Source organism: Mycteria americana, chromosome 3, assembly GCF_035582795.1.
Source record: "Mycteria americana isolate JAX WOST 10 ecotype Jacksonville Zoo and Gardens chromosome 3, USCA_MyAme_1.0, whole genome shotgun sequence".
Lineage (NCBI taxonomy): Eukaryota > Metazoa > Chordata > Aves > Ciconiiformes > Ciconiidae > Mycteria > Mycteria americana.
The window spans coordinates 46666450-46683313 of record NC_134367.1 but is presented as its reverse complement, the minus strand read 5'-3'; the positions used below and the strand labels follow the sequence as shown (position 1 = coordinate 46683313).

Below are 16864 nucleotides of genomic sequence, written 5' to 3'. Positions count from 1 at the left end.
TCTATTACACATTTGCATTCTTGTGGCTTTGCTACATCTACCTGTTGCCTTGCAATCCAAGTTTCATGAAAGATCTGATGATGCACAGAAGAATATCATTCATTTATAATGGAAATAATAGTAATCATAGGTATTAAGACTGAAAAGGGTTATCTAGTGTGATCACTTCCATGACAGTAAATTCTGCTTTGTAATACCTGTTTGGGTTGTAACTTGGCTTTGGGAAGAAGATTCATCTTCATATAAACAGTTCAGTGATGGAGAAGCCACTCTGTCGGTAAGTAAATTGTTCCAAAAGTTGATCAGTTGAAGTGGTCTAACCTCAGATCCCAGCCAGTGATGTCTTAACATCTTCATTTTTTTAGGTTAATGACCTCTCTGTCTTGTAGTTGGTGTAGTTTTGAGTTAAGTCACCCCTTAATTTTCTCTTAGATAAACGGACTGAGGTTATCTCTACAGTGATTACCACTACAGTGTAAGTTTCTGACTTTGTATAAAATTTTGTGGTAAACATCCTTTCTGGAGCATGACAGTGGAAATGGATGCAGTAATGGTCTCCTAATGCTGTTTGCAGGAGGAACACTGTCATTCTCCTTCTGCCTGACCACCTTCTGCACGGGAGTCTCCGCTCCGTTGGTCACGCATGCAAAGCAGCACATAGCGTTCAGGAGAGGAGCGACGCTGGGAAAAACATGGAGCCAGAGCAGATAACCAGCGGTCTTTGTTCCTAACAGTGTGTTTACGCATGTGAGTTCCCTTAGCCAAGTAATCAACTTCTATCCAAGTTATTACAACTGTATGACTGTTTCAAATTTTACCAGCAGTGAATTGAAAGAAACAGCATCTACAAAGCACTGAGTCCTGGACAGATTCCTGGGGTAGCCTACTAGAAACATCCCCCAAGGGGGACAGTATCCCCTTCACCTACTTGTTTGGAGACCTGTCAGGTGAAATAAAACTAAGGTAGATAAAACTAGGATAGAACAGCTGAATTCTGTTTGCATTAAAAGTCCTAAATCCAGATGTTTATGTAACTAGCTGTTACCCTGGCTTTTTCATCCTTTCTTCCCACTTCCTTGTATTTTTTTCATTAAACTGTGAGCTACCTGGGGAAGGAACTGTTTTTTTCACTGTTATTTCTATTGCACTTAGCACAAAAAGCCTTTGATGCTGCTTGGGTTCTCTGTCCAGGCTCACGGAAGGGCTCACGTACCTAATTAACAACAGCTTGCATTCAAGCAACAAGTACATGGATGTGATTGTCCATGGATACCCCTGGTTTTGGCAAAAACCTTATTGCAAGCACCTGACCTTTTGCTCCTGCGTGTGTATAGGAGCCCTGTCAACCTGGGAGGGTTTAGTGAGCGGTGTGGGCAAAGGAGCGGGGACTGCTTGAACAGGTCCTTGTACCCATGGCATGTCTCCAGACGGCCTGATGGGATCTATCCTCAGTCTCTAGCCCTCAGTTTTCCTCTCCTGGTGGAGTGTCCTAACTTTTCTGGCTGTTTTTCGTCCCTCTGGTTAAAACAACCTCTTTTTAAGCTAGAAAGTAAATGATTGAACTAGAGATCATTTTAGTGAGATATCAAACATGGCAAGAATATCCTACACCTTGCTTTTTAGCCGAATTTTTAAAAATCATTGCATTATTCATAAATGTGCATCTCTGACACAGTGTAATCAAATTCAGTACTGTGCACTGAATATGTACTATGTATTCGTGCTGCAGAAACTTTTTTCTTAAAATCTGTGCATGAGAAACCAAGAGAGATTCCATGCTTCTCTTAGCCCAGTTGCTGTGGAAATTTAATATATGCTATTGAAATGGACAGAATTTAAGTCAAATAAATTTGCAAATCTTTGGCTTTCCTGTTGCAAGTTGTTATGAGTATGGAGCCATAGCTTCAACGGTTACAGGAATAGTGGTGGTAGGAGGAAAAAAAAGTAATGTTATAACACCAGGGATGCACCTGGGACTAGGTGTGAGGTAAGAGGTGATTCTTGCCTTGAGATTGGGAAAAAAGTAATATTTGGGGCTTACCTTTTTCAGCTTGTGTGTTTATTGGACTAGATGATCTCAGACGTCTTTTCCAACCTTACTGATTCTGTGATTTGTAGTTGTAGGCCCTTGACTCTCCTGTTCCCAGCCATTTGTTTCTGCAACACAACAAATCAGAGCAAGGAGCTGATCTGGCCAAAAAAATCTAACAGAGCAAACTACGTTGTTCTGGGTGGTCTCAGCTATTCAGCTCTGATGTGGCTCATCGTGTTGTCTTATCTCCCCCATTGGCCCACACGGTCCCAGTCCCACCCCCTTTGCTGAGACTGATGTTTGTCTAAGTTTTAAATTTCTTTTTTTTTTTTCCCCCTTGCAGTGCTGGTGGTGGTTGTGCTGTTCAGGGAGCTGAATTTTCCCACTGTCGAGGACTAGCGCCAGCCAGGAGGTAAGCAGTGGGAGCACATGGCCAGGGAGAGGGTAGGAGCTGAATGGGCTGGCTCACCCTGTCTTGTTGAATGGCACTTTCAGATAATAACTGAAACACTAATTGCACTCAAGCCCAATTTGAGTAGTATGAGAGCCTCAGAGGAGACTTGCATTTAATTTCCTTTTTAAATAAAAACAGAACTTGAAGTTTCCATGATGTCTCATTAGGGCATCTCATTGCCCATTCCCTGGTGGTCCAGTGACATTTCATGGCCATTTTTACAGAACTTTACAATTTCTTTACATATGGTTCCACAAACACGCTGTGTCAGGTTCCTGGGAAATGGAAAAGAGGAGGGAGAAAGTAGTAGGAACAGAAATGTGTAGTGGCTGTGAGTGGAGATAAGAATAAAGGCTATCTTGTAGAAAGTTTTTCTGAAAACAGCTTCTCAACTTCTTTCATTGTGTTGAATTCTCAGCTTTTAACTAAAAAAAAAAAAAGCTTATTTTTCACACACTTCTAAGAAATGCTTTAAAGGAATAACTGCATGCCGTCTAGAAGTTCAGAAGGCAGAAGGCTCAGCTTCTGTAATTAGCCTGATGAAGCAAATTGGAGGAGAAAAAGTGAGACAGAACATGAATCATCACGTCAGTGTTGATACTGTAGTTGCAGGGATTTGAGAGGCACCCAGGAGTACTGGGAATGGGGGACAACACTGAAAAGCCAGAAGTTGTAGAAGGAAGAAGAGTGATGCCTGGAAGATAAATGCGATTCCAATGGAGATGAGAAACGTGAAATAACTGTATACAGGGCAGTCAGGTTCAAGCGTGTGTTCAAAGAGGAACTACGGATGGTTGGGAGAGTGGCTCTCTCTCAGATGGAAGCATAACAGTTCAGGTATTCACAGCCTCCCACTTGTTTTTGGATGTTAACCTCCAGTGCCTTGTTCCAAATGCCTACACCCTTGCTGATGTCCTGTAAAGGAAAGGTGGGCTCCTCTCGCTTCAAACTGAATATTGGTCACTTAGTACTCATGGGTAGCTGCCAGCTCCCTCATTCATGGTGCTCCCTATGTTTGTGTAGAGGATGTCTTAACCCTGCCACATGCAGGTGTATTCCCACTGTACTTCTTTGCATTTAATTCCCTTTTATCAGGAGCATAAGCTAGAGCAAAACTTCTTCACAAGATGCCCACAGGTATGAATAACTTGTATCCTAAAATTGCAACACCGTTGACTTGAGTCAGCATTTGTTTAATAAAATCACTAACATTATCTTGTTAAAGGGAAAAACGTGGAAGCCCAAATGCGTAATTCACCTTCTTGTTGAAGTTCTTGAACTGCTTGATGGCACTGCTTCTCCCTTACAGCCTCTGCTGGGCTTTGCTGAGTTTGCGAGGGAGTAGTAACGCTTGGTGTACAATTATCCTTCAGTACCTTTAAAGCAAACTTTGTGGTTTATTCGGTTCTGTGCTGTCTCAGGATAACTTTCTATTTTTCCAAATCGGGGTGAATTCTGTTGCATTGTCTCCTGCTTCATGATGAGTGACCAAAAATAGTTCTTTTTATGTAATGCACTGTCTTGCCATCATAACCGCATATTTTCTCCAGCCCCTTTTCCAATGGAAAGTAGAACACTGCTTTTATAACCCTTTCAAAATAATTTGATTCTGCTTAGACTGACCAGTACCATAAATTTGAATAAAAATAACATTATTTTCAGATGATGTTTTTGTGATAAAAATCAGCCTGTATTTCCCCTGGTTCCTCCAGGTTATAGGACAAAATTCTAATCATTTAAAGTTTGTGCTAACAGTAGACTTTATTTGTATTGATACACCATCCCATTTTCTTGAAGCAATATAAAATTATGTCATGTTTTATTCTAGCCAGAAGGGCTGGGATTTCACCTAGGATGTAAAATCACCTGACCTGTCTTGACTTACACATGCATTAATTGCACAGCCACCTCTCAGTGCATTAGGAATTCAGGATGTATACTTTGATCTGCATTTTACTGTGCTTTTATTCCCACATGGAGTCACTCCAGAGATATAATCAATATTCACTTTTTCTAAAAAATAAAATTGTTTTCTGCTTAAAAGCATTGTGAAGATCATTAGTGTTCCATTAATAAACCTGAAACCTCTGTTGTGTCCTCATGAGATGTGTTAACTTAAAAAACCAACCCTGAAACAATTTGGAGATTAGACTGCTAATACTGCCTTGTACAGTAGTTGTATTATAAAAACTTGCAATAACAGAAGATACAGAAAAAGATCTGGTGTTTATTTTCCTGAATTAGAATAAGCACATACAATCTGAAGACATAAAAACAAAAGTAAACAAAACATACAATAAAAAGGAGACCTCAGAAGAATGTAACATAAGTAACTGTAAAAGCTAGCAGGTTTACCCTGAATGCCCTCTGATGAAGCAGAGCCCCAGCATTGAAACTTGGGATTTAATTCCCAGCTTTGCCTTCCTGCTGTTGGAGAAGTGGCAGCTCAGCACCTCGCCTCCCTTGAGCCACCTTGAAGCTAGGCTTTACAAAACGAACAGGACCTGGCCACCCTGGGGCATCTTCCCTTAAGGGTGCCCCCTGCCCCGCTCCCCAGCTGTAGCAGAGGAGGTCCTGACCTGGATGGGCATGTCCACAGCCACCGAGAGCCTGCTATGGCCACAGAACCGAGGCGTCTGTAGCAGGTGGGTGGTTAGATGTGCACAAATGCAGTTGTGCAGAAGTCAGATGGACAGAAAATGCAGAGAAGATAGAAAGAGACCTCAGAAGGTGGTGACGTCTGCAGGCAAATGAGAATTCACAGGCAAGTAACGGGCAAGCACAGCTGTGGCACCTGGGAAGGCTACCAACAGGTTTTACAATGTTTTGCACCCTCAACATCTGTAACACTGAGTATTGTGTCTCTCCCATGCCCAGGGATGTGAAAAACCAGTAAACCCCAATGCTGTTCTTTCTAAACAAAGCAGTACCCGATTTCCTTTGAATGTCAAAAAGAAAGGTGCCCCCATGTTCATTAATCCCTCCCCCACCCCAGTCCTGGTGAGACCATCTGACCATCTAACTCCTTGAGAGTGCAAAGCTTTTGAACACAGGGATGCCTCCCTGATTGCGGGCTTGCCTGGAGGCCTCTGCTCTGCAGCCAGGGCCCACACAACCCTTTGAATTTTGAGTCACCAGGACAGCATTTCTCAGCACGCCACAGTAAGAAAAGTCCTGCCAAAGCTGCCAAGAAATGTGCGTGGGGAGGATGAGATCTGGCTCACCCCGCTACAGCTGTTAACAAAAGACTGTGGAGACACCTTGTTTTTTTCCTTCTCCAGAGGAAGCGTGAGACCCCAGGTGAACCTAGATGCTGAAGTTTCTGAATCACAGAATCACAGAATCATATAGGTTGGAAAAGACCTTTAAGATCATCGAGTCCAACCATAAACCTAACACTGCCAAAAACCACCACTACACCATGTCTCTAAGTACCTCATCCAAATGTCCTTTAAATACCTCCAGGGATGGCGACTCAACCACTTCCCTGGGCAGTCTGTTCCAATGCTTGATAACCCTCTCGGTGAAGAAAAATTTCCTAATATCCAGTCTAAACCTCCCCTGGCGCAACTTGAGGCCATTTCCTCTTGTCCTATCACTCGTTACCTGGGAGAAGAGACCGACCCCCACCTCCCTACAACCTCCTTTCAGGTAGTTGTAGAGAGCGATGAGGTCTCCCCTCAGCCTCCTTTTCTCCAGGCTAAACAGTCCCAGCTCCCTCAGCCGCTCCTCATAAGACTTCTGCTCCAGACGAAGCTGTAGTCAGATGAGATGATGTCCCATCGAAAGGACAAGAAAAGGAGGAAGCTACATGGACTGAAGGACTTCACAGCGGGTAATGGAAGAAACTTCAAATGGCCTGTCTAGGCAGGACAGCATTCCCATGCAGGTTGTGCAGCATGTCTCCTTTATTGAACCCTCCTACAGAGACAAAAAACCCTTCTGTCTCCAGGACTACTTGACAAGCACCTTTTTCAGAACCAAATTCACAATAAACCAAAATCCTGCTATCTGCTATGGTGCTCATCAGTTCGCCTTCTCAGAGGATGCGGACAACAGGCCATCAGCTCTGCTGCTGTCTCTCCCATCCATCTTTATTTCCAGAGCTCTTGGGAGATGAAAGCACAGCCTCGGCCTCGGGGACGTGGCCTCTGAAGGGCCTCTCCTCCTCCCTGTTTCCATCCCTTCTCGTTCTCCTCCCACTGCCTTCAGCTGGGAGTTGATTTGTAGACAAATGTGTCATGCTGGAATGATCTTCTCCTCACATTTTATGGTCCTATTGCCCTGGATTGACAGGGTTTGTGCTCGCTAATGGTACATTGCCCCGTTTCGCAGGGTCTGCAGCAGCTAGCGCTTTTATCTCTGTCATTACCACCTTAGGCTACTTGCTAGCTAATCTAAGGCAGATGCATTAAACAACTTGTTTTCCCACAGAAAACACCTCTTACTTACCAGGGTTATATCTGAAGACTGTATGCATCTTTTGAAAAGAGTAAATATGGTAAGGAAAGGAAATCTGTTTAAGGAAATCTGCAGAAACTTCATATATCTCTATTATTAATCAAATATGAACTGAGACACCAACCAGGTCACAGCAGTATGTACTGCAAATACTAATTCTTCTGATCAGAGTATGCTGTAAATGGGAGAGGAAGAGCACTTACAAACGGGCAAAGACTGGGAGCCACTGCAGCGGGCTACGGCAAGCAATATGTAGCTGGTTCCCAACACTATTTTGCTACTGAGCAAGTTTTACATGAAAGATCTGACTATAAAAGTGTGTAACCACCCCCACGACATTATGAGGGTTGCCAGTCAGCCAAAAAGCTTGTAATAAAATAAAAACAACTAAAGGATCGTGAGACTGCAGGTCTGTCAGCTGAGTATCTTTTTCTTTTATCTGGCTCTGTATTAATAACTTCTGGAAGTGACCAACTTAGCAGCGAGCTGCCAGCCTGAGTATTTGCACCTGCAGAAAGCAGGAGGTTTCATGCAAAGCCTTTTTTTTTTTTTTTTGCGAAAGCAAGGAATGCTGAGTTATCTACATCATTTGGGGCAGCCTCGGGGTACAAGTCACCTCAGAAAGTGGCTTTGTTTACCAGAAAGTGCAAGGTAAACTCTAGGCAACTGCTGGAATTGCACATAATGTGTGCTTAGATATAGGTACTTCTGTACAGTACAGAAGTAGTTTAAATTCTGGATGTTTGGCACTTCCTATGTATTTGTACTCCTGTATGTCATTGAAGTTCTCATTAACCCCTTTTCTAAATCCAAGCTGAAATGCAGCATGACTGTTTTGCAGATTTACCTTGGCTATTTTTATCTGAATAATTAAAAAGATATGTATATGAAACTCAAGGTGCCCAGAGAGATCATTAATATTACAACAAAACCAATCCTGGCAGAAGTCAGCGATTATTTCAAAAGGATCCTGGAGAGCCTGTCAGCGATGAAAAAGCCTTTTTTCACCCTCTCATAAACTCGGCCCTCGCCACAAAGCCCTATTAAATTATGCCTTCTGCAGACAAAGGCTATTTCAAAGAGACGAAACCATTTCCGTACCACTGGAGGATGCTCCCCAGCACACGAAGCGAGAGCCCTACCTGGGCAGGCGTGTCACTTTGGCTGGGGACAGCTGGTCACCACGCATGGGCACAGCGAGGCACTTCGCTTCCGGCAGAGCAACCCGTAAAAACAACCTGTACCCATTAACGGAGCTGCTAAAAGCTTTGTGCTGCCCAAACTCTGGCCAGTTGGAAGAGAGAAGGCAGCGAGTAGAAGCTGTGGGTGCTACCGATGCAGGAGACAAGCAGAAAATGGGTGGCCCTATTTCTTGAAGTCCTGGGGGAGATTTGGCGCGTGAAGCTCCGCTGTTCAAACCCAGTTGGCAGCAGTATGGGAAAGCAAAACTCAGGGCGAGGCATTCACTGTGAGCCCTGATTTTTAAAAAGCTTTGTTAGTTCTCAGCCAAAATATGGACAGGACAGCTTCTGCGGTGGGACTCCACAAAGACCCATTGCAACCACCAGGCTCACAGTGCAGTTTTGACACCCGCCACCAGCTCCGTGGGCAGCCTGCCGTGCTAACCTGTCCTGGTTTTGGCTGGGACAGAGTTATTTTTTTTGTCCTAGTAGCTGGTATAGTGCTGTGTTTTGGATTTAGGATGAGAATAATGTTGATAACACACTGGTGTTTTAGTTGTTGCTAACTAGTGCTTGCGCTAGTCAAGGACTTCAGCTTCCCATGCTCTGCCAGGTGCACAAGAAGCTGGGAGGGGGCACAGCCAGGACAGCTGACCCCAACTGGCCAAAGGGCTACTCCATACCATATGATGTCATGCTCAGTATAGAAACTGAGCATGCCGTCATATGCCCTGGAGTTGGCTGGGGGTGGGGATTGCTGCTCAGGGACGGGCTGGGCATTGGTCAGTGGGTGGTGAGCAATTGCATCGTGCATCACTTGTTTTGTATATTCTTTTATCATCATTATCATTATTATTTTCCCTTACTTTTCTGTCCTGTTAAAGTGTCTTTACCAGAACCCACAAATGTTACTTTTTTTTTTCCCAATTCTGTCCTCCATCCCACTGCAGGGGGGGAATGAGTGAATGGCTGTGTGGTGTTTAGCTGCCTGCTGGATTAAACCACAACATACCCGCAGGCTTTTTTTAAAGAGGTGCAATGAACCCAAAGACATTACAGAAAAAAAATAGATTAATGTAATGAAGATCAAGAGGTTTTATACCAATATGCAGAATCCAGTAATACTAATGAGTTTATTAGTGCCTCCCTGCTCCCAAATCAGACTGCAGACTTCAGCAGAAAAACTTGACTTGGTATATAATGAAGTAGGCTTAGATTTATGTTAACTGGAAAAACCTACTTATTTTATTCCATTATTCTCTCTTCCTTTAGGCAGCCACACTAGAACAGATTACAGATAAAAGCATACTTTAAGGTGTAGATCTTGTTTTGCTCTGCACGATGTATCTGAGGGATGATTGTTCCAGACTGTGCCGCGCTCGGTGTGTACAGCCAGACAGGCGTGTGGGTGTATCACTGCTAGCTCTTATTTTCCCCACTCAAACAAATGAAAACTGGTAATTTAGCAAAGATGCAGAGCTGGATTCCCACCCTCCCTGAGTGAGAGAGCAAGGCAGCTGTCAGTCCGGTGTGCATCACCTGTGAACTTCTTTGAGGCAAAGTGGGAAAACCCGAACGTATGCCAGGAACCAGTCTGAGACTGCAGCACCTGCGATGTGCAGGAGCAGAAAGCAATAGTCACCGCTGGACAAAGTGCTGCGGCTTGGGTTCTTGGGCACGACTGCCATCTAATAAGCCTCTCTACTACAAGTAATTGGTCACAGGCAACAGTGCTGCCTTGCGAGGCTGTGCACCTTCCCTGGAGGAATGGACACTGCCTTCTTCCACAGCCAGGGAAAAGGTGGGCTGAGGACGTGCTCTTTGCTGTTTTGCCAGCAGATAAGCTTGGCTACCAGACTGCTAGGCCAAATGGATTCAGTACCTGCTGGTAGGAGACTTTGAAAGCGCGAGGAAGAGGCTGGCAGAGCACTGCTAGCAAGTCATGTGTGTGGGACAGGTACGAGGGTACAGAACTTGTGTTTTATCGATGTTCTTTATTTGCTGTTAAACTCTGGCTCCCAGATGTGACATTCGGACATGCACCTTTTAAATGGTCAAGTCTGGTCAGTGTCATGCAGGTCATAACCAGCCTCTTAAAATCTGGTTTATGAGCAGGACAACAAGGCTGCCAGGGTGTCTGCAGGGATCTGTATCCAACACCCCGCCGAGGCACACGGAATCTGCAGCTGGGGCTTCCCATGCTGTGGCATCGCTGTGCGCTGGACCCTTGCAGCTCCTGGGCAACACTGCACCCAGAGCAGCAGTAACACAGTGTAAGGTCCTTGTCCAAAAGAGGGTGGCAATATCCTTGCTAAACAAATGTTAAACATCTGACTAAATAATAATCCTGGGGCAACCGGTTTGCCTTACTGTCTTCCTTGCATCTGTACAGCATCTTAATGCCAGCAAAGGCACAGGCAGGACTACCAACACAAAGCATTGACTTCCAGAGCATAAATTGCAGTAACACTTCCTTCCAAACACCAGGTTTGCCTACCTTGTCCGGGGCAGCTCCAGGAGGTGAATGGTTTAATACCTCTTTCCCACCCTCCTCTCCCTCACAGGCCTTCTCCGCTTGTGCTGGCCACTGATTCAAAACAGGTTTGAGGATAGCTCATTTGCCTCTGGAAGTCAAGCGGTGGCAGCAGCTGGGATGTGGATGCCCAGGACCTTTCTCTGCCCTCACAGAAGCTTAGATCCCATCTGTAACTGGAACCCTCTTATCTGTAACACAGCAAGCAATTCCCTTGCAGTAGCAAAAGCTGAGACCAGCTACCAGGCTGTGACAGTCCAGATTTATTAGGCTGTCTGCCACTTGAAACAAATCTTCAGCCTGAGACTTGCAGGTGCTGTAGCAGAGAAAAAATGCTTTTCTTCTCTGTCTCTTTGCTGCCCTGTCATACAACTTTAACAAAACCTCACACTGCAAATGATCAGCCATGGCATGAAGCGGCTGCTGCTCTCACTTTCCACTCTTACTTCATTACTTGTGCATCATCTGGAGCGTGGAGTTGCCCAAAAGCTGTGAAGAAGGTGCTCAGCCAGCACCTCGCTAAGGATAAGGGCAAAGGAGCACAGCAGGTTTTGGAAGCAGCAACCTGTTTGTGGAACAAGATTTACCAGGTCCCTGGAACCTCTCTGATCCCATTAATTACTGAGAACGGGCCAACAGTATCAAACACATGCTATGTATCAAACCACATGCTCTTGCCTGTGGTTACTGAATACCTGTAAACAAGAAGTTAAAAGTGAGGGATAAAACAAAATCCTGCAAGGAGCTACCGCAGGAAAGTGTCAGAGCACAGCAGCCTTCCCAGTGAGTGCAGGCAGGAGGCAGAGACCACTGCTCTCACTGATACTGCACACCAGTGCAACTGGCCACCGCTGGCACTTGGACAAGTTGGCACAAGATCTGAACTCCACGGCTTCGCTCAGGGCTCTCCTCTTCCTCATCTTCCTCCTTTGTCTAATCTGCCCCATACCCTGAGGTAAAGCGTCTACAAAGCCCTGGTCATAGACCCCGTCTATCCCCTACCAGACACTGAAAGTTGCTCCGTTTGTGTGAAGAATTGGGTCACTTCTATTGCCCCTGATGGTGCAATGGAATATCTAACTTGTGGGAGCTTTTTGGAGCAGCTGTGTACACACCACAGCATTTAATGAAGGACTAAGTATTTGGGCAGTGGTATTAATCAGAGAACAAAGGGCATCGTTAGCGTTTTAGGGTCAGTGTGATGTGCAGAGCTGTGGATATTTGGCAGGATATGAGGTGAAGTCCTGCTCATACTGGCACGGGGCACCCAAGGCTCCCGCTGCAGCAGGGAGGCTGCAAGCAAGGGAGCACTGGGACCCTCAGTGCCAGATAAATCTCGAGGGATTTTGTTTAGGGTCACTTTGCTTCCCTTTCTCTGTACCTTTCTGCTTGTAAAGGTGTACTCCTCAGTCACCTCAGCGAGCATCAGAATAGAAAGAAAATTGCCGCCGGATGCCAGGTGTTTAGGGACGCGTGCGGTACCGTTCAGCGGCGGTCAGGCCCTGGGCCGCGATGGCGTGGCGTCTTTTGTCCCAAATACGGGATAAAACGCGAGGCCTCTGTTCCTCCGCAAAGGAACAGCGCAGTGATGCTCGGAGCAGCAGACCACGGATATTTTAACAGGGCCGGCTCACACGCAAAACCCCAGGCGTGAAGCGCGGTCAGCAGCACGGCCTTTCGCCCTGAATTTTGGAGAACGGTTGCCGACCCCCGGCGCGGGGCCCGCCCGTGCACCCCTCCCGCCCCGGGCCCGGCGGGGGGCCGCGGGGCGCCTCGGCAAGGGCAGGCCCGGCCCGCCCCATCCCCTCTCCTCCCCTCCCTGCCGCCTTGCGCAGCCGCGCAGCGACGGCTGAGGGAGCCGCCGGAGCCGCCCGGCGCGGCCCTCCCCGCCGCCGCGGCTGGGCTGGGCAGGGCAGGGCAGGGCGGGACGGGGCAGGGCAGGGCAGGGCAGGGCAGGTGGGGGCCTCCGCGGTGCGGCGGGGGATGCGGGGCCCGGGCGCAGCATGCTGTGGGGGGTGGGCCTGGCGGCGCCCCGCTCCTGCGTGGCGGACCTGAGCCGCAACCGCAGCCTGTCGCTGGGCTGGTGCGCGGGGCCCGAGGAGCCGCCGCCCGCCCTCTATGGGGGCGAGATCGTCGCCTTCCCGCTGGCGGGCGGGGGCGCGGGCGGCACCATGGCGGCGCTGGGCTCCGACTCCTGGTGGAAGAAGACGCTGTACCTGACGGGCGGCGCCCTGCTGGCCGCCGCCGCCTACCTGCTCCACGAGCTGCTGGCCATACGGTGAGGCTGCGGCGGGCTCCCGGCTGCAGCGGCAGGCGGAGCGGCGGGGGCCCTGCAGCGGCGGGGCCTGCGCCGGGCTGGGCGCAGCCCGCTGGCAGGGAGCGGTGGAAGCGAAGGGCGCTCTCGCCGCGGGGCTGAGGGGGCGCTTACCTGAGGGGAGAGGGCGTTGAGGCCTGGTGGGTTGGTTTCTCTGCTTCGCCGTGGTTTTGCCATTTACCCTGTTTTTTTTTTTTTTACCCTTTTTTGTTTGTTTTTCCCCATTGACCCTCGGCAGCAGTGCAGGAGGCGGCTCTGAAGAGGTGCCCTGCGCTCGCCTCCACAGGTGGCCCCGGCGGCCGCGGGGCTGTCAGCCCCCGTGCTGGCGCTGTGCAGGGCTCTGCCTGCTCTCGGCTGTCTGTGGTGCAGGCGAGCCAAGCCCGCTGCCTGCCACGGCCGCCTGAGTGCTTCTCGCTGGCTCTGGATCCCGTGAAGCAAAAACCTGCAGCAGTCCACTAAGGGAGGATGTGTGTGTTGCCTCGGCCAGGATTTCTCCTTTGTCTGTTTAATGTACTGATGTGCCTGTTCATGTGTTTTTATTTTTTAATTCTATTTTGTTTTTGATAGGAAAGAGCAAGAGCTTGATTCGAAAGATGCTATCATTCTGCATCAGTTTTCAAGGCCTACCAATGGTGTTCCAAGTTTATCTCCGTTCTGTCTGAAAATGGAAACTTACTTGAGGATGGCTGATTTACCCTACCAGGTACATTGTACGGTTTTCCTTTACATTGCAGCTTGCTATAATTGCATGAAATGGCAAATAGGCATCCTGTCTCTCCTCCCCCGCCAATCTGTCTCACCCAGGGAGATGTAAACATACACCTACAACTAGGTGGGTACACCGACACTTTTGTGTCTCCAGTTAAATTTGGTGTATAACCTTTAAAGATATGACTTGAATAACATTGGTCTGGAACAGCTCTAGCTTTAACTGGCAAAGCTAAATGAATTTTAGAAGCTAACTTGGCTGGAAATGCTGAAGTGGGAGAGTAGTGCGGAGTTTATATAATGCTAAATAACACCCTAAAACTAAAGCATAACATTATTTGGTCTTTGAGTGTAACTATGCTAAAGAGATCAAGATTAGGCAGCTGCAGCTTCTTATTTTCCTGGAGGGTTTCTCTCTGGAGCTCTACTGGGAAGACATGCTTGCCTTTTGCTTTACCTCCCATCGCTGGTGCTTCACCTCCAGTGAAGGAAGACAGGATTGCTTTTACAGGTTCTGAATACTGCTCCTTACTTGTGGCTGGGTGCATCCTGTGCCATCTTCCTGCAGGGGACAGAGCCTGAGCTTCTCAAGTGAATGAAAACCAGGAGAGCAGAAATTTGAATCTAGCAGTCTCGCCTGTTTGTGTCAAGGTTTAGTTGTGATGCCATGAGTCTGGCGTGCGCCTTGTTGCGGTGTCGTGAAGCTGTACAGCGTGCAAGCTCTTTGGAACGTGGGACAGGTTTCTTTTCTGTTTGTGTAAAGCATTGAGTGCGCTTAAGATGATACAACAGCAGTGATAATTATAATGAGGATCTTAGGTAGAAGAAATGTCTCTATCTCTTTTTTTCTTTTTTTCCCCCAAGTGATGTAAAATTGGCATCTTACTTTGTCTCAAAGAGGCTGAGCTGTGGGTAAGTTGCGTGCTCACCCCATATGGGTTCAAGTCACTTTTTACTGCTGCATACCGAGGTGTTAGGAAGAATATTTTGTTTATGTCCAGTCTTTTACAGAGGGAAAAAAACATATTACAACGGGGTTTTTTATGTATTTGTGGTTGATATTCATTCAGCTTTGTACATGAATAAACTCCTTTACATCGGAAGTGAAAGGAAACCTAATTAGTACATTTTGCTGAAGTCTTTAAAAGCCTGAGTTTAACGTTCATTATCTTGAGATTTAATGGTGCTTGAATCAGATACTTCAGAGCGTTAAAGAGGGAGATTTCCATCCTGGGATATATTTTCCTCACTTAGGTTTACAGAACCTGCAAGATACTGAAGTTTGAACATGTCATTGGAGCAGGAGGACTTAGTGCATATCGCCTCTCCACCCAGAGTAATTTGGGTAGAAATTGCACGTTTGAAGGGAAAAGTATTTTGATGAGATCTCTTTTATTTCTAATGGCAGTTGATGTGGTTCAGAGGTTTGTGATGATCAAAGTTGCTCTGGTGGAGAGTAATTAAAGAAAGCTGCAGTATAAAAGATGGTTGTCACAGGACACGGTCACTTCTAAAAGATAACACTGTGCTTTCATGGGATTCAGGATGGAGTCGTTTAGACAGCTAATGCTGGGTAGAAGTGAGTCACCTAGCTTTTCGGAGAGAGAGGGATCTACAGAGGGTTATCCTTCCCTCTTTATTTTCGATACTGAAGGTCAGCATTGCTTTTTGGTGTTGCATGTCTCTCTATCCATGCTCACTAGCTGTGAGCACACTAAGCTGGTGTAGGTCAGCAGGACCACCAAAAGCAACAGTCCTACCTTCAGCAGCTCCCTCTTGTCCCTTCCTGCACATGCTTTTCTGTGCCGGATCAGGCTGAGCCAGAGCTGGCCTAGCTGGAGCCATGAAGGCTTAGTTTATTTGGTTTTAATCCAGCTCAGTTCCCCACATGCTCCACATGCCACGCTGCAGGAGCACGAATGGGTCCTGTGGGTGCTGGGAATGCCAGCTTGCTGCTTTTGGCCATGCCGGCTTATATGGGCTTAAGGTGTTTGTGGGGTTACCACCCTATGTAGGGTTTTAGAGATAAGTTTGGTGGAGCTAAGCTTATGAGCTGAGGACACAGCTTTTTTTCTGGAAAAGGTAGATTCTGTTTCTGTCCTTGTGTTAGGAGTATGGTGCTGCATTTGGCTCTGGCAGGTGGAGGAAGGTATGGATGCCGTTGTGGGATTAAGCGGTAGCGGGAGGGGAGGTAGCAGGCAGTGTTGTTCTCAGCTGGAGTTACAAATATGGAGTTTCCTATACTTGGACCACCTGGAGACTTTTATTTTGTTCCCTTGTGGCTGTGTTACCTGTAGGACACTGTAGGTGACACAGACATCCCATGGCCCCCCCAGCAGGCGGCAAGGTGGGTGTGTAGGGGGGTAACAGCCAGATGCAGGAGGAAACACCTCACTTCCCCATACGCCAGTGGGTCTGTGATGGAGAAGCGATGGCACTCTGGGTGGCAGCTGGTGCTGGGGTTCGCCTCCAGAGACTTGCTGTGGTCACCACCTTCCTGGGGATGGAATGCTTCGAAGGGAGGGTGATGAAACGGGGTGAAGAAAAGGCAGCGGGGTGGTCAGACTGCTTTTACTCTTTCAGTTCCTTGTGTTTATACTTTATTATAGTGCATTGGGCTATTGAATAACTTGCTGTGTGTTACACAACATGCTTTAATGGCATGTGAGAAGTGGAATTGAGTGACACTTTCCTACCTTACTCTCATCTGAATTTCTCCCAACAGATGCACCCTTGTTACTGTGCTTACGTTTTCTTGAAGCTGCCTTTCTAGGTGCGAGTTCTCCATCAAAAATAATTCAGGCAGCTCCACCCCAGCTGAGCTGTCATAGTACCTAGCTGTTGTTTCAAAATGTTTGATGCTTTTCTTGGTAAAGCTTGCTTTGAAAGAGTCCGTTCTGGGTGCTTGTGGAGATCTTTTGGGTGTTCATTCTTTCCCTCACGAATATGAAGAGCTGAGCGTTTATGTAATCTGCTAAGTAGCACAGCAGAAACATGCTGTTTTCATGCCAGGTCTGTGAAGATGGTAGCCTCCTTGGGAAGAGACATGAGTAAAAGTAAAAGCATAAGCAGCAGTAATTGAAAATATGGAACCTAATTTCTTCCGGATAGTACTATAAAATTACCCCAGAAGTGCCCTATGCCTTTCTGTTTATAAATTCCTTTATAAATGAGGTTCTGG

The 16864-nt window shown here is 47.0% G+C and overlaps 1 protein-coding gene across 2 annotated transcripts in view; it reads left to right on the top strand.

The window, feature by feature from the left end:
* The first annotated feature begins 159 nt into the window (after window positions 1-159).
* Window positions 160-16864, top strand: part of FAXC (failed axon connections homolog, metaxin like GST domain containing) — a 37481-nt gene continuing 20776 nt past the window's right edge. Inside the window, exons 1-3 of one of the 2 annotated variants that reach the window (XM_075498447.1) lie at window positions 160-277; window positions 2401-2444; window positions 13543-13678. In XM_075498447.1, coding sequence (XP_075354562.1) covers window positions 13640-13678 — 39 coding nt within the window. In that variant the 5' untranslated portion in view covers window positions 160-277; window positions 2401-2444; window positions 13543-13639. Of the gene's footprint in view, window positions 278-2400; window positions 2445-12654; window positions 12940-13542; window positions 13679-16864 lie in introns of those variants that run through there. The other variant, XM_075498446.1, reaches the window with a different exon arrangement.